This window comes from Podarcis liolepis, assembly GCF_965112155.1.
Source record: "Podarcis liolepis genome assembly, chromosome: 1".
Taxonomy (NCBI): Eukaryota; Metazoa; Chordata; class Lepidosauria; order Squamata; family Lacertidae; genus Podarcis; species Podarcis liolepis.
Window position 1 is genome coordinate 72,843,679 of NC_139554.1, and position 23,679 is coordinate 72,867,357.

At 40.3% G+C, this 23,679-nt stretch overlaps 2 protein-coding genes across 3 annotated transcripts; one reads left to right on the forward strand and one right to left on the reverse strand.

Moving 5' to 3' along the window:
- Positions 1-992: 992 nt before the first annotated feature.
- SPTY2D1 (SPT2 chromatin protein domain containing 1) lies at positions 993-20,309 on the reverse strand. Its single transcript, XM_083469719.1, has 6 exons — positions 20,066-20,309; positions 11,391-11,505; positions 9,053-10,528; positions 7,209-7,371; positions 6,631-6,708; positions 993-4,490 (listed from the first exon to the last, which is right to left on the reverse strand). The coding sequence occupies exons 1-6, from the start codon at positions 20,123-20,125 to the stop codon at positions 4,394-4,396; spliced, it is 1,989 nt and encodes a 662-aa protein (XP_083325845.1). The 5' UTR covers positions 20,126-20,309; the 3' UTR covers positions 993-4,393.
- Positions 20,310-20,440: 131 nt separating this feature from the next.
- Positions 20,441-23,454, forward strand: RMP24 (ribonuclease MRP subunit p24). Of its 2 annotated transcripts, XM_083494869.1 has the most exons (3): positions 20,441-20,623; positions 21,860-21,951; positions 22,477-23,454. In XM_083494869.1, exon 3 carries the CDS (start codon positions 22,589-22,591, stop codon positions 23,195-23,197), a length of 609 nt encoding a protein of 202 aa, XP_083350995.1. In that variant the 5' UTR covers positions 20,441-20,623; positions 21,860-21,951; positions 22,477-22,588; the 3' UTR covers positions 23,198-23,454. The 2 variants fall into 2 exon arrangements, with proteins under 2 accessions (XP_083350995.1, XP_083350996.1); XM_083494870.1 differs by lacking the exon at positions 21,860-21,951.
- The last annotated feature ends 225 nt before the right edge of the window (positions 23,455-23,679 follow it).

Below are 23,679 nucleotides of genomic sequence, written 5' to 3' on the forward strand. Positions count from 1 at the left end.
AACATCCTGCACATCTTCCATGGCCATCCTTTGGGGTGCGAATTTCATCACCCTGAGGCCTGATGGTTCAGAGTATCTAGTTATCTGGAAGTCCAGAGTGTCTTTGCAGATGCCTTTTATGTTTCCTTTGCTTGCTATTCTTAGTTGGACAACTCCTCAACCTCTGAGAATTTCTGCAGACACTGTGGATGTCTAACTGGTTCCGCATCTTAAAGCAAATGCAGTACTCGCAACACAATACATGCATCTGGCTCTTTAAAATTAGCTTTGTGGCTTAGCTAGAGTTTTGTCATCACCACTTTGCTCCCCCCCCCAAAAAAAGAAATTCAACTCAGTTTTGTGCAGAAGGTATCTGGGGTAGCAGGTGGCTTTGAGTACCAAAATGAAGCTGCTAAAAGTGTGGATGAAGGGGAAGAGGCCATAGGGTCATGCTGAAGGTGTGCAAAATTATTTCACTTTAACATCTAAAGATTCTTTGGCTCTCTCATTGATTTAGGGAAGCAGTTACAGAATACAAAGTACAGTCATAATATGGCAAGCATGACGTGAAGTTTTTGGTTTTTGTATTAACTGGGCTAAAGCCATAAAGATGAAATTCAACAGATATATGCTGTGTTACAGCTCAATGGACAACTGCTTTTCCAGTTTTTAATTTTCCACTATGATACAATCTTATATATGTTACTGAACTATAGCACAGTATTTGTACTGAACTCAGTCAATATTATTCCCTAACATTAGTGACTATGACAAAGTAGTCAGAAACAGCATCATCCAATTAAAACTTTTAATATTTGATCTGTTATTTAATAACTCAGCTATTTTGATACTCTGTAATATGATCTAATAAATTCCAGCAGCTTCTGCATGGCTCAGACACTTAATAACAGAGTGAAAGAGAAAACTTTAAGGATCAAAGACTATTTTGCAAGGAGTCCTGTGGAAGGAACACCGTGGTATTTTAAAGTCTCCTACAAATTAATGCAAACCAGTGAAAAATTCAATAAAATGTTTTAATGTCTGTAATTTATTATATACATAATTTGCTTTCAGACTGCACTTCAAATGTGCAAAAGCATACACTCTTGACAGCACCAGAAAAAAACAATAAGGTTAACAGTTTTTACCTGATTTGTCACATTGTGTTAAACACAATGAGCTTCACAAAAAACAGAACATGGAATCTAGAAGCATCCTCAGTTATATGCTAACACTTGATTGTAGTACTCTGACTCAACAAAATAAATAGAAATCCAACATAGTCATCACAATTAATTTACTAGTCTCTTCAAGACTGTATTTTCTTTCCAGTGTTTTGGTATCCTGCAATATATGTAGAAATACACTTTGGGGTAATTAAATTTACAGAAAGCCAAAGCCAAATAAAAATTAGTTATGCTGGATAAAAACCAGGGGCTTATAAAAAATAAGATTTTATACATTTTGAAAGAGTTCTCCATTAAAGAATAAATCAGAGTTGTTTGCTAGGATTTTCCATGAAATGTGCTGCCCTGGCCTCTGTCAGATGCTGCTGTAAAAAGTGTAAGTACAGCCTTAATAAAATACATATAAGGCAATTGCAAAATTAAGTTTTAATTAAATACAAAGTGCCCTTCAGTTTTACTTAGTAATATCAATAAATATTAACTACTGTAGTTGTGCAATACAAGACCTGGAAGGACTTTATAAAAAACTATGCTATTTCACATGATCAAGCATCAGCAAAGCATCTTTGACAGCAGAATTAACTCTTCACCCTACATTCCTTGAAATATTAATGTATGTAAAAGAAGGCACATCTTTCACTGAACAGAATCAGCAACTTAGAGTAGAGTTCTGCTAATGCAATCTATGACATCTCTATAGAAGCCTGACACCTCCAAAAGGAAAATATTCAATTTGTTTCTTTTGCTTCAGTGTTGTATATGCCTTGGAAGAAATGAATATTCTAGCTTATTAATGAACCATTAAATAATTGATATATTTATTTTAAGGGGAAGAACCAAGAAAAATGACGGGAAAAACATTTTCCTGCCACACACAAATAATGCAAACAGACATGTTAAACAGCTCATCATCTCAAAAGAGAATACAATTATTCTCTAGAATGCATGATTATTCTCATGTTCAGGGCAAGTTTCTATTTTGGAAGTTCTAAAGTGATAAAAGAAGATTGGCAATATTGGTTATGTTATCTTCTACAAGACAAGTAACACTGAAATGTTTCAGAATACAGTCTTGAACAGAACTTACAAGATGTGGTTAAAACATGCATGTGAATAATGATGATTTCTGTTCAGATTTCTGGTGCTACAAATTCTTCAGCTTGCTGAGGACTGTACCTAGGCTGATGATTAAGATACATCCTCACATTAGAATAATTATAAAATGAACAGCAGCCTGGTCATGTTTCCAACAGTCATTGCCTTGAATGAATTAAAAAGACAAATGAGTGCATTTGCCAGATTCATGTGTGCATATATTAATCACAGCAAGATGTAACGCAGACAAATGGGAGGAAATAGCACTAGTGATAACAGTAACCTTTAAGTTAAGAGTTCCAGTTCAGATGCATGCTAACTGTAGCAACTGTCCAATAGTTTCATTTCAGCAAACACCACCCAACAACAAAAAGGGGTGGCTGAAGGATTTTATAAGCAAAGGTTCTTTATTTTCTTTACATTAATTCTCCTGATTAAACTCCACTTCTCATTTTGAAGGCTGAATTCATTCATTCCTGTTACTTATTACAATTTCACCTCCAATTATTCTTTAAAATGTAGTCAATCTTTGCTAGAATACCTCTCCGCTAGAACACTAATCAGGATACACTGTCCTACCTTAGTTTTAGCTTTTAGAAGAGTATCATATTCTTCATTATTGGCCTAACGATGCAATTTTTAGCAAGCATAATCATTTTTTTATTTATTTGACAGCATATCATGGACACCAGAGTAATAAAATACATGAAACACGACTGAAATCTCAAACCACAGTACTTTTAAATGGGGGAAAACCTAGAACTTTTTGTAACATACAACTACTGTGTTAATTTTGTAGTAGCTTTAAATTGGTGTGTAACCAAGCGTTCAAAAACCAACAAAAATGACCTTTTGACAAAGTATAAAGGTCTGTTTCTTTGTGGGGAATTTATTCAGCTGCTTTATTGAACAACTGTTAAGAATAACTATAAAGATGCCTACAATGAGAAGGATGTAGATTGAATTGGTGTCTATTCTGGAATAAACTAGTTGGCAATATACACCAGCAGGCTTTGGAGTTGTTATGCAATATGCACTTAATCTAGAAATGGAGCCTGGAAAAAATGGGGTATATTCTAAAAATATTCCTAAAATGTAGTTAAGCCAAAGTCATAGAAATTATATATCTATATAAAATGTAAGTTTGCGTTTCCCAAGATAATTTTATTTTTATTTTTGGCAATGAAATCCCAGACCTACAAGGCAAGCTCATCATTTGGTCCCATTTCTTATTGAAATAATTTCTAAATGACACGAAGCAGCTCAATTCTATCTTCTGCACAGCAGGATAGGAAAACATCAGGCAGTGGACTGACTCTTATCAGCTCAAGGAAGACTTCAAACACATGGGAATAGATACAGGGTTTCCCAAGGCCCCACTCTACTGAATTCAAGAAGCCAGAGAAACAACCTTATATTACTAGAACCAGCAAGTTAGCTTTGCAAGGGGAGGCAGGATGAGATTTCTGTTGGCATGTATGATGCTGTTTTCTTTTCTTCATGCCAGACACTGCTGTCTGTTTGTTCCACAACAGCTACTTCTAGGGGATAGGTTCAGTCTATTAGTTTTCGAAGACAACGCTCATGACCTTTCATGATAACATTGCTTTTTCAAATAATCTTCTCCAATACAGGTCAATATTGCTTTCAACATCAGGAACAGCAGCGACAATTTTTTAATCTGTGCTTTATCTGAATGGGAAGAATGATATTTAAGAATCTTGACTCAGGACACAAACAACATTATTCCTTTTTAAAGTAAAATGAAGAATGCAGGCTGTCGTACTGGTGTGAGGGCCCACATTTTGCAAGCCAGTGCATAGTCAGTCAGTAGTCTGCTGGCATCTTTGAACTAATTTAGGCAGTAGTAACATTCATTTCCACTTTAATTCCGTCTATATTCTCAATTAGTGCATTTATTTTATAAAAAGGAGGCATTGGCAAATATTAAAAATATGAATTTGTGGGTCAAATTAAAGAACCATATTTCTATATTTCCATTTTCTACTCACGTTTTTACCCTTTCATATGCAAAGTAAAACTAAAGCTGAAATTTGGAACAAGCAGCAGAATTGGGGGGGGGGGGAGAGAAATGGAAGAATAACAAGAAAACCATAGCAATGGCAAACTGATTAACGTGTTCTCAGCTTCTTTGCCTGCTTCTTTCGTTTCAATTCCTCTTCTTCACGTCTTAGCTCTTCTAGATCTTCCTGCATTCCAAGCCTCAAGCTGCGGAATAAAGATTTAGTTACACTAAAATCTGAAGATAATTAAACCCAAAATGTAGGAGCACAAAAAGTCCCTAGCCAGGAGGAAATCAACATAACCCCTCTTACAATTACCCATCACTAGACAGCTTGCAGAAATCTTAGCTAGGTTTAGGATATTCCCTAGAGAAGCCATATTAGAAACTGCTTTACATTTCCAGGGATGCAACAGCACTGGAATATGCTACAATTAGATTGGGAATATAAAAATAAATGGTTCCCATAACATATTGAGATGGCACAAGGTTACAAGCCAACCCAATACTAAAAACATGCTATATAAATACTTCTTAGAAAAGCTGGCTAATTGTAATTGCTGCTGCAATGGGCCTGAACAATAATGATATCCCCCAATTAAGAGTATAGATATAGTGAGTTAGAGCAGCTGAAATTTGTATTCACATGATGCTTTGAAGATGCTACAAGGATCAAAATACCTCCAGACGATCCTATAAATGACCAGACAGGAAACCAAACTGATTGCATTTATATTCTATTTTTGCACAGTACACTTCCAGAGGCTTAGGCATGTAAGCTTGTTGCAGTGAAACCACAGAACAGGGACCACCAATCTTTTTGGAGCAGTGGGCATTTTACAAATTCCTGGCCAGTCCTGAGGGCGCTAGTCACAAAATAGTGCACATGGACAGTGTGGTGTAACACAAAATTAGAGAGAAAACTACCCCCGACAACCTTATGCTCACTATGGGGAGCCAGCTGATTGTGGAGACCATGCAATACACACAGAATTGCTATGCAATAAAAACAGAGAGCATTCCTCTGTACTAGGAAAAATATACAAGGTGGCCACATCACACTCCCCCCCTCAGAGAAGATACCTGTACATTTTGCCCCATAACTTTCATTTTAGGAGAGCTAGACACTTGCTTATTTTAAATGAAAACTCAGAGTTGGGGCGGTGGTGTTCCCAGGGGCACCAATAAAAACCAATTAGTGCCAGGTTGGCAACCCCTGCCATGGACTGTTTTGCAGCAGCTTAAAGACCTGCTTGAATTAAATGTTCCATTCTTCCAATCATTCTGCCTGTGCAAGCATCCCAGCTTGCCAGATGGAACAATACCCCCCATTCTGTTCTAGGGATTCTGCTGACCCTTCCCCAGAGCCAATTTTGAGAGGCCTGTGGGGAGAGGCAGGGGAAAGCACTGTTGCACAAGCAGAGGTCCTTGTGCAGGGCTTCTGCCGACAGAGCTGGTTAGGTGAAAAATGTATTAAGTATTGCAATGAAATACAAGAATTACAGTCTTAGCTTCAATATATGCTAAATAAGTACAGTGGTGCCTGGGTTACATACGCTTCGGGTTACAGACTCCGCTAACCCAGAAATAGTGCTTCAGGTTAAGAACTTTGCTTCAGGATAAGAACAGAAATTGGGCTCCAGCGGCATGGCAGCAGCAGGAGGCCTCATTAGCTAAAGTGGTGCTTCAGGTTAAGAACAGTTTCAGATTAAGTACGGACCTCTGGAACGAATTAAGTACTTAACCTGAGGTACCACTGTATGCAAAAAACTCACAATAGCAGGAATTGGTCCATATAATCATCTTAGCTTCACTGAGTAGAACATTTTTAATGGGACAAAAATCATTGTATCCATTTGGGCCCAATATTTAAAATTGTTTTTAGGAGATCACTGCCTTTCTGAGGAAGCTACAGTCTTTGACAGTCTTCCCAGGGACCATCATTCAAGCAAGCATGGATGCTGAGGCTCTATACACTAACAAAGATGGGTAAGAATCCATCAGGAATATTATCCCAGTTGATCTCTCCACCAAGTTGGTCACATTGTCCTCACTTATTTCAAATTTATGGAGGGCTTTTGGTTTCAGGTTAACAGCACTGTGATGAAAACGGGCAGATCTCCACAGCAAGCCAATATATTTATGGCTGACTTTGAATCATTTCCACAGCTTCTCTCCCCAAAAATCTCCCCTTCACAGACTTCAACCATTTTGCTCACATTGCTTGCCATGGCTCACAATGATTCCAAACTCATCATTATTTGGAATCACATTAATGGAACTGTTTCTTTTTGATGAATGACCAAAATCTGGGAGAGTGAAGTGGATAGATTCAACTCTGCTTACCTTTTGGCTTCCTCCTTCTGTTGCTCCTTCCAGCTGCTTTCCATGTAACGTAAGGCATAATCACTTTCGTCTTTATATCTGAGAGTAATAGGCAAAATGAAATGCAATATGTTCACTTTTGCTATAATACATAAATGCATGTGTTTCAGAACCAGAATTGTATATGCATTTAAATAAAACAGAAATATGTTTCAAGTAACCTTATAATTATATGGCTGGACCAAGTCAGTTCCTTTCAGTGCAGGGGTGGGGATCTTGAGTCTCAGTAATCATATGCTTTGGCAAATACTAGTAAATAAATAGGCTGCATATAGTAGTATATCAGCCCCTTTCTTGCATTTTTTGAGTACATGCACATTCATATTTTTTATCCTCAATTATAGTTGACAGAAACCATTGAGAACTTTTGCTCAAACTCTGTTTTCTTAAGGAGCTCCTGATTAATTTCAAAAGTACTCAAGCAGACTAAATTATGAAACTGTATCGGGGAAAACTTTATTTATGCACCTTACATGAAAGTTATAGAGACTGTCATAACTACACAATGGTATAAAATGATGCAAAATTCTTTTTCTCACCTAGCCCGATCATAGCCAAATATCTCTTTAATATGTCTAGAGATTTCTTCCTGGGACTCTCCTTCATCATCTATGAAGTCCTCCATTTCAGAATCGTATTCATCTTCATCGTCTTCATATTGCCTTTTACTAGTAATCGGTGGAAGAGATGGTCTTGGAAAACCTAAGGGGTGAAATTCAGAAATGTAATACACACTTCCAAACCCGCTGCAACATTTATTTTTGTGCTGCATTGGTTTTTCACTAGCTAATACAGTCACTTCATGAGGCTTTACATGGGTTACATTCTGGACAGCTATTGGTGTAATGAAGGCAGATTAACTTTTGGCCCTCCAAATGTTGCTGGACTACAAGTTCCATCATTTCTGATTGCTGGCCATGGCTGACGGGGGCTGATGTGGGTTCATCATCATCTGAAGGCACACAAGTTAGTCATCCCCGCTACCCAGCATTTAAGTAACAAATTTAGTTGGATCACTGTAAATGGCTTGGCAAAAAGAAATGTTCTTTTCAAATGCAGGGGCGTATTGCATCAACACAACAAATCTACTCTTGGAATACAAATCTGAAATCCTCCTCATAACAAGAATACTAAATGGTGTGTGTTTACTAGGCCTTTTGCTTCAAGCATTATTAGGTAGCTTATTATGTACCAGGCAGATTATTATGTACCAGACGCAAGGCCCAACTGGTCCGACATCCTGTTCTCACAGTGACCAACCAGATGCTTATAGAAAGTTTGCAAGCAGGACCTGAGTGCTATAGATAGATAACAGTGGCAGTAGAACATCATGGCAAGCCCTATCCTCCATTAATGCTTCCAATTCACTTTCCAACATATCTAAGATGGTGGCCATCACATCTTATAGAAATGAATTTCATAGTTGAACTACCGGTACGTGCTGCATGCAGTAGTTCTCTTTTATCTGTCCTGAATCTTCCAACATTCAGGTTAGTTGAATTGCCCTGGGTTCCAGTATTATTTGGGGGGAGGGGATAATTCCCATGCAGTTTCTCTACACTAGAACACAACATCTGCACTTAATTCCATCTGCTTGACATGTTAGGCCCAGATTTGGAAAAGCAGGGCAAGGCGAAGGATGATTTGTGCTTAGCAGCAAAGCGTTATCTGTGTACATCTACAGCATTCCAGAATCGTCTCCCTCTCCAAAATGGTTGACATCGCTTCTTCATACAGTACAAGCACTGGAGTTGCAGCAAGCTAATCTAGAATAAGAGAACCTTTGTTATGGGAGAGTAAGGGCTACTGACTGCTGCAAAGATTAAGTTGAAATCCTGTCTGCCTTGGCAAAGGATTGCTCTAAGAAAAATAAAGCTCAACTCTGCCCTCCCCCAACTGGAGTGATTCCTATGCTTCGGATCAAGGGAGCTTCTTACCCTTAAATCAATCATGGAATTAATATCAACCACAATATCTCTGTTACAGCCTTTCCTGCTCACACTGAATTTGCATGAACTTGTAGAAACCAGAAATCACATAAATGTACCTGACGTAAACAAGATCATAAAATTTATCTAAGGTTTCCTACACTCTACCATACGTATGTTTGTGAGGAGCAATCAAATCTGCAAAGTAGTTTGAAAAACAGTCCATGTTTTGCTTTGCTTTTTTTGTTTACAAAGTTTATGGTAGAATGAGATCCTATACAAATTCTCGGAGTACTGTACTACCACTGAACTCAATGGAACTCACATTCAATTAACATGCACTAGATTGGAATATATACAACTCCAAGTCCAAACAGCTACAGTGAGACAACAAATGTATGAATGAAACAAAGAGTATGTATGAAATTATTCATAAACTCAAACTGTAAAGATACCTTGTGGGGGGATCCTGGGTCTTTGCTGTGGAAATGGCCTCATTCCATTCATTTGTCCGCTACCTTGTCGTGGTACCAGATTTTTAGAAGAGATTGTTTCTGATACAACCGTACACTTTGGTTTCAGAGTTCCAACTGAAGTGGTGTTTGGCCGGCCTGGTCCCAATCCTGAGTTACTACCTCTTGCCGGTCCTGCGTTTAGACTATTTGGCCGCCCGGGTCCTATGCTTTGACTACTTCCAGAACGCACTGGTCCTGAACTGTTGCTTGGTCTGCTAGGTCCCACACCTAAGTTACTGCCTGGCCGTACAAGTCCCGCACTTGAGCTGCTGCTTCGTTGCCCAGATCCCGAGCCGCTACCTAATCGTCCAGGTCCCATGCCTGAACTACTGCCCTGTGGTCCACGTCCGACAATCAAATTGCTGCTTGGCCGACCTGGACCTGTACTCAAGCTGCTCTTTGCTCGTGGAAGAGGTCCTCCTGCGCCTGAATTGCGGCTTGCTTGCTTGGAGCTGACATTTTTAACACCTTCATGCTGGGAAGGAGCCACACCAGATGGTTTTGTTTGGCTAGTAGTTTTTTTCAGGCCAATTTCTTTTGCAGATGGATGCCTGAGGATTTCATTTGCAGTCGTTTTCAAAGTTGGGGTATGAGAGTTAGGTCCAGACTTCCCACCCCCATTAGATGCTGGTTTAATTTGACTGCTGTTTGATGGGCTTTTCAAAGGGACCTTATGTGCAGGTTTTGCTTTCTCAGAAGGGTTGGGTTTGGAGGCAGATGACAACTTCAAATGCTTTTCATTTAAAGCTGGTCCCTTTGATTTCTTGTCCGTACTACTTTGAGAGGAAAGGCTTCCTTTCGACAAGGAATGTTTGTCCGCTGAATGCTTACTGGGTTTAGCATTTATGACCTCCTTCTGTGAAAATTCCTTCTTGGAGGAATTTGATATAGTGACCTGTTTTACTTCTTTCCCAACTTTTTTCTCTTTTAGTATAACCCCCTTTTTGTGTTTCCGCTCTAAGTATTCTCGCTCTCTCAGTTCTTCCGCTGTCATGGGTCTTTCCTCAGTCTTTTTCAGAGGAACTTTTATTTCAACTGGTTCATACTGTTTCTTTTCAGCCAGCTTTAAAAGGTCCCTAAAGTTCAATGTTGGAGGTGCACTTTTGGGAGGCGCCTTTGGTTTCACTGGTGCTTTGGATGGCTTTTCTTCATATTCTTCCAATTCATGCTCCGATTCTGTCTGATCATATTCAAATTGCTCCATTTCATCACCTGTCATGCATTCACCTCCTTCTGTGTTTCCTTCAGAACTGTTTTCACGGCCTTGCCTCTTTTTAGGCTTCTCTTCAACAGGAATGCCATTATAGCCACGGAAATTGTCCTTCGTCCGTGAAGCCATAGCTCTTGCTTTTCGGTCATGTTTCAGTTCTACACGTTTAGCAAGAAGTTCTTCTTTTCTTCTTTTTTCTTCAATGACTGTAAAAGAAGGAAAGTTCCTATGTAAAATATTTTTTGCGCATGAAAAGTCTTGGGATAGCTTGAAAAACTGCAATGGCTAGTGTGCATTGTAAAGGTCATGCTCAGAGTTTACATTCTGACTACAAACTATCTAAGCAATCAAATAGCAGACATGCAACATAAAAGCTACCCTTGGAAATAACACAGCAGCATTTTAATTAAGAGCTCCACTTTAAACACGAGGGCTGACTGAGATCTAAAGAACTGCACAATTAATTCAGCACACCCAGGAGGCTGTGGGTTTGGGTTTCTCAGGCAGCAGCTCCCCATTGAACACGGGCAACTGCTTGCAAAACTGAGGAGGACTTTCAAAGAGCAGTTCTGTGCAGTATCTTCTGGAATTTGTCAAAAAGCTTGTTAAATAAAGCTTGCTTTGAAAGAACAAGGTGTCAAAACTATGCACCAATCTCTGTGATGCTGTAGTTTCTAGCTATTGTACACACTGAGGGGAATTCAACACTCTGATGTTCCAAACAACCCAGCAGCATTGATGGAATTCCTGCTTGCCTGATGGAACGATCTCCCCCTCTCCCTGCATGCTGTACTACCCCAGAGATATTGATAGGGAAGGTGGGAAGCCTTGTTGTGCTCGCAGAAGTCCTTGAATGGGCTTCAGTAATCTGAATCCAGTTATAAATGCAGAACAGAGGGGAGGAAATGAACCAACTTTTTAAGTTTTGCCACTGCTTTCAGAGGATTCTAGAAGCCAATACACATCCAAAAATGAGGGAACTATGGCAACAATATTCAAAAAGGAAAGAGAAGACAGTTATCACCAAAAATAAGTGACAGATAATTTAAAGATAATTTAAAAATATACTTTTTTTCCTTTGTTCCTCTTTTTGCCGCTTGAGGAAAGCTCTCACAGCTGCTGACTGAACACCTTTCACTTTTGGATCCTTCTTGGGAGGGCCTACTGCCAAACTGTATCTTTTCTGAAAAGAGACAAAATGTCAGAACCACACACCAATCTCGAAGGCTCTAGGTTTCTAGCTACTGTACACAACAGGTTGGGTGCTTTGGGCAATTTAACAATAAAAGCCTTTTCAGCAATTGATTTCAGTGGTGTTTAAGGTGCTTAGCACTGGCCACAACCACATGCCACAATACGTCATAAACCATCTTATCACAACATTTTGAATGACATCATCTCAGACCACTGGCTATGCTGGTTGGAGCTAATGGAAATTGCAGTACAACAACATCAGAAGAGCATAGGTATAACACAATACAGGCTATATTTTATTCAAAAATCTGTCTCAGTGCTTATGCAAGTAGTGTTTTTGTACTTAATTTGTGATTTATTTGGGGGTGGGTGTTTAAACATGGTCAGATTTAATTGTAATTACTTCTTTAGCTGTATAAGAAAAAAGCTGTTTTATGTTACACACACACACACACACACACACACACACATTCCTTCCAGTAGCACCTTAGAGACCAACTCCGTTTGTTACTGGTATGAGCTTTTGTGTGCCTGCACACTTCTTCAGATACCAATCTTCTTTGTATCTGAAGAAGCGTGCATGCACATGAAAGCTCATACCAATAACAAACGAAGTTGGTCTCTAAGGTGCTACTGGAAGGAATTTTTTTATTTTGTTTCGACTACATATGTGTGTGTGTGTGGTATGTTTATAATTACTAATTTAGAATATATTGATATTCCTTCTCAATGAAATAAGGAACACTAAAACAAATACTTTAATACAAGACTTTATACAACATGTAGCTTGTATGAGGTATAAAGGTCTACTGCAGCTACAAGTTCTCTCCTTCAACAACTCAGTGAACAAGCTAGACAGGCAGTAACATTCCATTCTCATTATTTGATAAAAATACCAGCTTTATACAAAGATTTGTCCACAGTGGCGAAAAGAACAGGTCAAACTCTCCTGGTGTGCTTTTTAAAACACTGATTATCCTTTTCTGAGCACCGCCAGATGGCAACTGTAGGGTTGAAAGCTGTAGCAATATGCAAGCTGCAGATGGCTGTTGTTACAGAGCATTTAAGCAATAATTGAAATTGAAAACCACAAAAGCCTTTAAAAGTTCATTTTGTAAAACTTGATTACACCCTCCATGCCTTTTGGTGAAAATGATTCAAAACTATGTTAGCTCCAAAATTAGCATTTATCCCCTCTTTAAAAGAGAGCAGGTGTCTTTTAAAACGCTGCCCTCTCCAAACTAAGAGTGAAACCACCACCTGGTTTTTCTTTAAGTTACTTTTACAGAAGTAGGCAGTTGTCATAAGTACAATGAAGAAATCTCACAACCCTGACCCACTCTACAGAGTTGCTGTGTGGCTAAAAAGAACCCAACAACTTCAAGAATGCAGTAGCCCTTTATTTGAAGATCCCAATGCTATTTCTGAAACTACAGCTTAACAAGAAGACAAAATCATGTAGAAATTCTAAATGTTATAATTCAAACTTTGAAAATACTTTCTCTTTTTATCTTATACTATCACATTGCCTTTGGCCAGATTCATTCCCTACGCTACACAGACCCTATGTGTTACTGTTGAACAATAACAAGGACTACTTTTTAAATCAAGTTAATAGATATTTACATACTTGGGTCAGATCTTGAGTTATCTATAGCAACAACTGAGCTATCAGTGGAAGCATTACTAAGCCCAATAGTCACTTCATTTTGAAAACAGCTAATTATTGCTTAGCATGGTTTTCCCTAAGGGAGATGAACTAACAGCTCTATAATTTTAGCGAGACATGATGCAATACATTATTGTTTCTATTTCTCATATAAATGATCATGAATGTGCTTATTCACTATCTAGCAAAGAATAGTTTCAGTCTAAAATCCTTCTTAGCAGTAACATTTCAGTAACTGCTTACTTCTTGATAATGGTTTTTAAAGTGTCTCAAATCTGAAATTACCTTCGGGGAAACTTAATACATACATTTTAAAAGTCCAATCCTAGTCATGTTTACTCAGATGTAAAATAAGTAAGACTTTCCAAGTTAATGGGCTGGATCCAATGCTTCTCTTCCAATGTAAGATAATTTGAACAGAAAGATTATTTCTGCTGGAGGAACAGACTTCCTGTCAGAGGAAAGGAACCTCTGAATGCCATTCAATGTTGCCTAGGACTGCAACCACAGGAAAGCAAATGTTAACTAACTCTGCTCGCTTACAGGAAGAGATGAACTTCCCAAAGTCAACAATAAAGATAAAAGTGTAGTAAATGCTCAAGATTTTATTAATCATTTCTGAGCTTTCATTCAGCACAAGCTCTTTAAGAGAAATACACTTTCAGGAATTATATTTCTAAATCAGATGTGGAGAACCTGCGGCCCTCCAGATATTCATGGAATACAATTCCTATCATCTCTAACATTGGCTATGTTGGCTGGGTCAGATAGGAGGATTAGTCCAATAACACCTGGAAAGCCACAGGTGCCCCACCCCTGTTCTGAATTGTGATTCCTTTTCATTGATTAATTCACTTTTCCCATGAAGAGATCACGATCCACACACACACTGGCAATATGCATTTAATAAAACATGAACTTTACTGATAGCTTCTTCAAAACATATAATATGTTCTCTCGAAAGAGAAAACTCCATTTACTTGTCCTATTTGGAATCTATAGTTTCTTGCTTTCTTTAAATCCCTTTTAGTAGCTTAGACTCCATTTCCTAATATATTGTAGCCTAGTAAAAGCTGCATGAACTTTTACTAACCCTTCTCATTAGGAAAAAACTCACTTGCTTTTAGGTAGGAACAAGCAGCAGCCAGTGTCCTGACACTGAAAGAATTCAAGGAGGTCAATTGCCATAGCAATGCTGAAGGGAGACTGGCTAGGCAGAACGACTGCAATTAATATTATATCAATATACTGTATAAGAACGGATGTATTAATCACAAAATAAATGAAAGCAGATGTTGGTGGACAGTTAATAAATAAGACAATTAATATAAATGGACATTGATGAATATTATTATAATGAGAAGGTTGGGGAGGGCTCAAAGTAGCTCAGAGATTTCTGACTGGTTTAGAAAACAGTGGGATGTAACTATTATAGAAAGTTTTATTGCAACCACATGATTGGCTAATAGTAATCAAACATGTAGCACAGAAGTATGTAAGAATGCTTTCTGTATCAAGTTGCAGTCATTCCTTGATTTTTTGGGGACTGTCCCCATGTCCACTTATACCAATTAAAGGCCTAGCTTCAATGAAACCTATTTTTCATAGAATTGTAGAGTTGGAAGGGACCCCGAGGGGAATCTGTTTCTTTGTTTTCAGTCAGGGTTCCCAAGAAGAACACCATTCTCTCACACCCAACCCTTCACACTTGCAGCTGTCCTTTCATGTTGAAATCTATATTGTATTCAGGATCACTTACAAGACTCAAATTTCTATGTAATCTGTTTTAAATTGAAGAATGGCCCAAACTTTCAGATTACTAAAATGGAAGAAGGCATTGCTGAAAATGAACTATTCATAGAAATGGGATAAGATTTATGTGAAGAGAGACCTGAAAGCATCTGGGACAGGGTTCCAAACCTGTGATTCTCCAAGCAATGGGACTCCCCACTCCCATCAGCCTGGCTAATGATGGAAGTTGTAGCCCAGCAAGACTTGAAAGGCCACAGGTTATCCACCTCTGATCTAGCAGAGCAGTCTCCAGCTAGGGGGGGGGGGGGGAAATGTTATGGCTAAAAAAATATAGTCACCTTATACAACCTACTTTGAAAACTGAAGGTCAGGTATAAGAATTGGAATGGTGGTTTTTTTGGTTGTATGGAGAAGTTAAAAGAAACGTTTTTTTACATGTGCAGTAGACATGCATATTGAACAGCTATTTGGTGCAACTGTGCTAAGGGTGTCCAGGATATATTTGCTGCCCGGCCTTTTTTCTGTATCCAGTTTTTGTCTAAGACTGCAATCCTATGAGCACTTACTTGAAAGCAGGCCCCACTGATTTAAGTGGAATTTATTTCAAAGTAAGCATGCATTGATTTGCCTGCAAGGCATTTAAAATAGAATTGCTAATACATCATCTTTCCTACGTCAGCAAAGATTATAGCTGCACACTATTTGAGGAAACCACAGCAACCCAGCACTGGTAAAGGTTTGGGACATTAGAATAAATATTTCAACTGACACTATTAATGAGATACAAAGAGAAGAATGTTTTCTCGTTAGACTGAGACTTGCGTATTTTCCTGGAGAATTAAAATCAAGACATGGACTAAATAAAAAGACCTGCAATAGGCATTTAAATCATCATGCTGTCTACTCATAGAAAATATACCGTATTTTCCCCTCTATAACACGCAGATTTTTTCTCCTAAAAAGGAAGGGGAAATGTCTGTGCGTGTTATTGAGCGAATGTGTGGTCCCTGGAGCTGAAAAATCAGGCAAAAATCAAATCGCACTTCACGGAGAAGGGAAACCTGAAAAGAGGAAGCGGCTGCTTTCCTGCATTCTGCCTCAGGGTCTTACTGCCCACCCTCCTCTGTTTCGTTGCTGTGTTTGCTCAAACGGAACAAAGAGCAGGGAAAGCCCCTCCCCTCCAGGCAAGCAGAGGGGAAAGCAGAGTGTCGTTCCTTCTAATTCCTCTCTGTGCTCCAGTGCTGCTGGGGGAGAGGGAGAGAGAGAGGGGGAGGGAGAGAGAGAGAGAGGGGTGGGAGGGGGAGAGAGAGAGAGAGAGACAGAGAGAGATGGCTGGCTTGGGTGGGGAGAAACTTTTGCCTTTCTTTCCTCCCTCCCGTTAAATCCCTCTCCTGCATTCTTAGTCAGCTGCTTCTCTGCACACCCCTCTCATGTCCCTTCTTTGTTTTTCCTTCGCTCCCCACTTAAAACGTGGTTCCATATGGATCCTCAGGATCTTTGCATTGGGTCACCCCAAATTCACCATCAGATCACATAGCATGTCCATGGCTACAGCCTGCACCAAAAAAATCACGCACCCACTGTTGCCTGGGGCTGCAATGGTGCAAAAACATGGTTACAAAGCATGGATCCACAGGAATTCTCAGGATTTTTGCATTGGGTCACCCCAAATTCACCATCAGATCACATGTCTGTGGCCACAGCATGAAGCACAAAAATGATACATCCACTGTTTCATTCAGAATGTTTTTTCCCTTGTTTTCCTCCTCTAAAAACGATGTGCGTGTTATGGTCAGGTGCGTGTTATAGAGCGAAAAATACGGTACCTTGTGCTTGATCCATCCCCTGAGGATGTGGCATCACATAAAAGTCTCCAAAGGTTATAACAAAGCCCTGTTCCCTCCATAGCATATAATGGGGCTGTCACCATGCCAGTCCATTAATTCCAAAATCTCTAACCAGTCCTCTCTGTCCCACTCCACTTGACCAAGGAAGAGTGATGAAGGGACAATGGTCTGCTCCCTCTAACTCCACAGGGAGAATAGAGCTCTGTTATGCTCTAGTCTAGGGCAGGCTCCCTCAAACAGAAGGCTAGGTGCATACCAGTGGGTCTTGGGCCACTCTGAGGTTGGCCTCAGTGCCACAGCCTGTCCAGAGCCTCCTCAAATACCTGCCCAGTCTCCTAACCATGTGATAAGACTTTTGATTGGACCAATGCCTATATCAGCAACTTCTTGCACTCTGGTGTCCAGGAAACAAGTTGAGAGAGAGAGAGAGAGAAGCGAGGCAATCCCTCCCTTCTCTGAGAGGAAAGGACCAGGGTAAGCATTGATGGAAATTAGAAATGGAAATAAAATCTTCATTTTTATGGTAACAAATAAATGAACTAATAATACATAAACTAGGAAAAGAAGAGGATGAGAAAAGCTGATATAAAAGGTGTGAATATAAAAGGATCAGGAAGCTGGGATAAAAAATATTGGGAGTTTGGCATGGAGAGAAGGGAATACAGCAGATGGGTAAAAACACTTTGAGAGGCATTGGTGGGGGGCCGGAAGGGAAAAATATACAGTGGTACCTCGCAAGACGAATGCCTCGCAAGATGAAAAATGCGCAAGACGAAAGAGTTTTTCGTTTTTTGAGTTGCTTCGCAAGACGAATTTCCCTATGGGCTTGCTTCGCAAGATGAAAACGTCTTGCAAGATTGTTTCCTTTTACTTAAAACCATTAATACCCAGGGAAACCGTGCTTCGCAAGACGAAAAAATCGCAAGACGAAAAAACTCGCAGAACGAATTAATTTCGTCTTGCGAGGCACCACTGTAAATGAAGAGGCCTTCTCTACTTACAGCCTCTGGATAAGCACACTTTGCTTAAAATGGGGAGGCTGAGCAAATGTATGTACTTAGCCTGAGGAAAGCTGAGCTATGGAACTCCCTGCCACAAGGAAAATACTGTGGCAAATAATTTAGTAATTTCTGAAGGTGGATCAGGTATCAGTAGAAAGTGATGTCAGTAACCGCCAGCTGGTTATGCCAAACTCTGCCTCTGTCTGCCACCACTGTGTTACTGGCTCTACATCTGAACCACCATTTTGTGATTAGTGGATCTCAGTGTAATTTGAAGCCATCTCCAGAGGGCCCTGAGGATAAAAAGCCTGAGAACCTCTGACAAATAGGAAATACTTCATGCACACTACTACGCCCATGGTGCACTGGACCAAGCTTAATCTATTCTATTTAATGCTGCATTGGATTAATTATATGGGATGGGGGAGAGAAAAAGAGAAAATTACAGGCACTGTCTCTTACCAGAATTTTACCAACAGTTTCCAAAAGATCATTATGACCCAGTATTTGAGAAAATATTTGATACCAAATTTTAAGATGCTAAAAAAGGTGGCATAACTCTCAGGATATTCTTCCCAACATGCTTCTTCAGAAAAAGGAAGAAAGAAAATGTCAATACAGTGGTACCTCTGGTTACAAACGGAATTCGTTCCGGAGGTCCGTTCTTAAGCTGAAACCGTTCTTATCAGTGACTTCCGCTCACATCCTGGGGCAAAGTTCGCAACCAGGAGCTCTGGGTTAACGGAGCTCGTAACCCGAAGCATGCGTAACCAGAAGCGTTCATAACCAGAAGTACCCCTGTAAGCTCCTTTGTAACCCAGTAGCTACCTACCCTTAACTAATGCTACATAATACTAATATTATGTTGCCAGTTTTTGTAACACCTGAAGCTTTTTTAAAATAAACTTTGCTTTATCAAATATCTTACACCTTTTACCAGAAGAACATGCAATGATCACCATGATCCTAAGAACTCTTTCATTTAGTACTTCCTTGCTAACTGTAATTCTTATAAAGCCATTCAATGATACAACAAATCTAGATATCCATTTGTATTCTGATTCTTTAAAATATAGTCCCACACCCATAAGCCAAATTCAGGTAAGTCAGATAAATATAAAACTCACAACTTGATTATATGTGCTGTCTGCAACACCTGAGTTTCACAAATAGACTACAGCAGCTATTTGTTTAACAAGCATCCGCCTAAAGTCTAAGTAGGCATGCTTAGGCTGGCTTTTGCTGCTGTTGTTAAACCCTGCTGCACATCTTCAAAACCCGGAGAAGCTCTCTTAGAAAGTATAAGCCAGATAGTATAACTCTTTAAGAATTCAAGTTGGTATGAAGAGGAGTGGGATATAGCTATTAATGATAAATTAACATGTGCCATTAAGGTAAGATGGGAAATATGCAGGAGAAAGGATTTTGAGGAGATATGGAGGGTGTTTGTAGTATTTGTATTGTTAAAACAGAAAGGGGTCAAACCATCACAAGAGGTGTTTAAATTTTGGGAGGTTGGATAGCTACAATGGAATGGTCTCGGTGGTGGGATGCTCATTTTTATTTATGATTATTACTTTGACAAAATAATTTTAAAAAAGAAAAAGAAGTGATCCAAAAAGTTCCCTGAACCCTCACATTCTGCTTGGACACTGTACAACCTCAATGCAAACATTAGCCCTACGTTTTTAGGCCAAGCTTCAGATCAACTGCAAAACGATTTCAAGGTTAGCAACCTAGCATATGTAGAGGTAACTGCAAAACCAACTTTTTGGTCTCGTTTTCTAAAGTTTTAAAGTTATTTTTTGCGATTAAAAAAAAAAGGAAAGAGTAGGGATTTGAAGTCAAGTGTTCGCTATCCGGAAAAGAAAAAAGCAGCAGCAGCAGGAGCAGCTTTTGAACAAAGGCATCTTTCTGTGACTCAAGCGAGAAATGCATTTGATAAAAGCATTCCCCCTCCTCCCCCCCCCCCGCCGGTGACACCTCGCCGAACAGGCTCCTCTCGCCGGGCGCCGGCAGCTGAGCGAGCAACAGATTAGCAACACAAAAGCAGAGCAAGTAGCGTGCACGGAAAACACGGGAGCGAGAGAGACAGAAAGAAGAGCCCGAGAAGACTCGACTCAGAAGAAAGTCCGCTTCGAGGAGAGCAAAGAGAGAGGCACCCAGAAGGGAAGCGACGGGCCGCAGCCGGTTCGGCGAGAGGAGGTCGCCGTCGCCTCTTCCCCGCCGCCAACCGTCCTTTCGCCTGCCTCCCTCCCTCGCGCCTCCGCCAGTCCTCACCGGCACTGCGCTCAGCCCCTGCTGCTCCGACGCCACCATCAGGATATCGCGGAACTCCATCCTGGGCTCCGTGGCCCTTTCGCCCCCGGGAGAGGGGCGCCGCCGCTCAGCCTCGCCGCTGCTCCTGCCGCCCCTCGAGAGCACCTTCTCCCTCCCTCCTTCCCTCGCCCAGCTGACGGAAAAAGTTCCTCACGGACGCCTCCCTCCCCCTCCTTCCTCACTTCCGGCCCCGAAGCGCCTCTTCCCACCTCTTATATCACCTCGTAATCGTCAACCAGTCTTTTTTTTGTTTAAATGAGCGTGAGGTCACTTCCGCCACTCCGCTCCATGCGGAAGCACGCACGCGCCCTTCTTCTTCCGGAGAGGACGTGTTCCGACGCGCCACGTGACATGAACAGGGGTTTGCTCGCCACGTGTCTGTGCAACAGAGCGGTGGGGTTTTCATCTCGGGTTTAAAATGCTGTGTTAGTTCGGTCCTCTGCCGGAGAAGGATTCGGGTTTTACTGTTGTTGTTATTCTCCCGAGAGTGGGTTTTTTGGTACCTGCTGAGCTGACAAGGTGAGTTTCTTTGAGTGCCCCATTTTGTATCCGTTCTTCATTGATTGTTATTGCTTGGGGTTTATCCTGCTGCTTTTCTTTCTTTCATTAACTCAGTCATTCGCTGGGATTCTGCTTTTACCGCCTCCAATCATTCGAGCTGGTAAAGTGCTACAAATTGGCTGGGGTGTGTGTGGCAAGTGTGGCGTCTATTTGCCATATGTACCCCATAGTGGAAGAGCCCTGGCATCTTTAGGTAGGGTTGGGAAAGACCGCTGTCTGAAACCCTGGAGAGAAGTTGATAGCTATGAGCTAGAATGCTAGATGAACCAAAGGGTTTGACTCTGCTTCCTTCATTCTTCCTTCTTACTCAGAAGTAAATTCCATTTCATTGCATGGGTTTACTTCCAAAGGTTTACAATCAGTTATTTTTTCAGCTTCTTTTGGGTCAATACAAAAATGATTTGGTTTGTGGTCATAGCTTCACAACAAAGCTATTTTTCAGTACTAGTGCAGAAATGGATCATGCCAGCATCGTTCTTGCAGCAATAGGAGTTGGCAGTAAACTTTGTAAAGTCACACAACGGTAAATTGACATTGGCATGTGGAAACTTTGATTCGGGTTAGCTTGACCTTGTTGGCAGTCTGATACTTGTTAAACTCATGGCCTTATGCTCATCTAAGCCAACTAGTTTATGCTACTCTTGCAAAGGCCTGTGAGACCCCTACAGAATCATCTTTTTCATCTTCTGTACAGTATGACCACATCTTGGAAAGTAAGGATGGTCGTACGGGGGTGGTTCAGGTATAAGTGTTTTGTGTATACATGCCAGCCCTGGAATGTGACCCCCGCACACAATGTGATCATTTTGTGCTGAGTGATGGTCTGCTATGTAGCTGATCCTTTTTGCTATAGCCAGAGTTTCTGACTCCCCCATCCCCAATAATGTAGCCCTTTCAGTAACCTAGGGGTCAGTTTATAGTCATCAGAATCACGTGATTATTTTGTCCTTGGCCATGCCAAATCAGGCTGCAATTTGGGATAGAGGATTACATTCATGCTAAGCATTTTTTGGGAGGGTACACAAGCCTAAGATACATGCACATAACTTTAAATTATGGCCCCCATTGCTGTCAGCTCGGCCAAGGAGTCAGTAACTTGAAATTCCATAGTTGTTCATACAGGGCTAGTGATTTGATTACTTCTCTTTGAGACTCTTAGGATACTTGAATTTTCTGTTCTGAATTCTCATACAGGTGCTGTCTAAAGCCTTTCTAATGCAAATTTTGATTGCAAGTGTGGGGTGACTGATGCAGAGGCAACTCCCCAGCTGAAGTTCAGACAGATAGTAAGTTGTTTTTTCTGTTGCTTCAGCCTTCCTTGATCAACCCTTTTGAACAGCAAGAGAATGGGTCCCATATGATTTATTTATGTAGTTATTTATTAAATGTACGGTATATTCTGGCCTTCATCTGGGGATCACAGGTGATTTAGAATATAAAGAACATTAAAATGCATAACATAAGAACAATGTGTGTTCGGCTGCACATTGTTTGAATGTCCTCAAATAATAATTGCTTTGTCAGCCAGTCATAATTTTGGGAATATTCGTTTATCCTTCACAGTTAACAACACTGAAAGAGAGAAAACGGTGAAGACACTTGTGCTTGATGGCAAGTGATGACTGATCCAGAGTACCAGGGACGGGCACAACACACCAATGAAACCTAATGTGTGTTTACTCTGCAGAGGAAAATAATATTAATTGCATCTGTTAAATGGTCTTACATGTATTGCATTGCAAGCTATTAATCCAACTGCAATCATCTGTTTCTTACATTTTATTTATTTTATTTTAACTTTGCTTCTGCAGGCAGTCACATAATTTGTGCCAGAGAGTAGGCTGCTGGAGTCCTGGCCAATTCCATCATCGCTCGCTTTGAAGCTCACCCATTTGCCACAGACATTTGGATCTGTTCAAGACAATGGACAGGCCGCAGTACTTGGAAGATGCAGCACGGCAGCTGGCAGACACTTGCCCTGCCCAAGCACGGTTTTTACTGTGGACACTCAGCAACAGAGAAGACAAAACCCAAGATTCTGTGAACCGAGTGTGTCATTACTGTTTCCAGTTTCTCCTTCCAGGCAATGTTAGGGTACGTCTAATGCCTAAAAAGAGGGTGACTCCACAGATACAAAAACTACTTAATCGGGAAGCAAAGGGCTACAAACTCAATTTAAAACAAACAAAGCTTTTGAAGAAGTACAAGGAAGCAAAGAATGTCCTGCTGGTTACCTGCAGTGCATGTGGGAAAACAACAAGGCATTCTGGGAAGAGTAGAGAAGGTTTGGGCAGAAAGGCATCAGCTGGGAGGTCTTCAAACAAAACCACACCTGTCAGCCACCATCATTCTGGATCCAACAGAGGGACACCCAATTCCAGAACATCATCTGGTCAATCAACACCTCGTTCTTCCTCCAGGACTCAGAGAAACATCAAAAACCACTTCGCACAGCTGAAAAGACTGCTTCATCTTGAAGAAAATAAGAAAAGTAATAAGGGGGACCTCAAAAACTTCTTACTATCACTTTAATTTTTTTTTAAAATAATTGATGTAACATAATTGCAGCTAATTAAAGGAATGCATCCCTTAAGAATGCCTGTTCCTACTTGTTAACTATAGTTTTTCATGGAGCAAAGTGCTGTGAAACTAGAGGTGCAAAGGTCTGGAAAAAACTTGGAAAAACGGGGGCAGGAACTGTCGTCCCCCCCCCCATCTTTCCAAAGCCTTTTTTTGTAAAAAGATTAAGGAATGTTTTCTTTTTGAATGATGAATAAAACGTTTAAGAAGAGCTGTTTGTATATTTACTCCCCCCCCACATGATTTCTAAAAACTCCTATAACAGGAAGACCTATGTGAGAATATGTACAGTATCAGATCATTACATTTCTTGCAAGTCCTGAGTTGAAGACTGAGACTATGGGTCCATTTGCACCATTGCTTAAATCAAGTGGGAAGCAAAACTAATTGCTTAATTAGTTTTGTTTCCCAGTTGTTCCATCATTATTCTCAGG

Excerpts from the sequence above, each read along its gene's own strand:
- SPTY2D1 (XM_083469719.1), bottom strand. The coding sequence starts at position 20,125 with ATGGAGTTCCGCGATATCCTGATGGTGGCGTCGGAGCAGCAGGGGCTG. Across the intron at positions 11,506-20,065 it reads AGGGGCTGAGCGCAGTGCCG|AAAAGATACAGTTTGGCAGT; the intron begins GTGAGGACTGGC and ends GTCTCTTTTCAG. Across the intron at positions 4,491-6,630 it reads CAGAAGGAGGAAGCCAAAAG|CTTGAGGCTTGGAATGCAGG; the intron begins GTAAGCAGAGTT and ends TTTATTCCGCAG.
- RMP24 (XM_083494869.1), top strand. The coding sequence starts at position 22,589 with ATGGACAGGCCGCAGTACTTGGAAGATGCAGCACGGCAGCTGGCAGAC.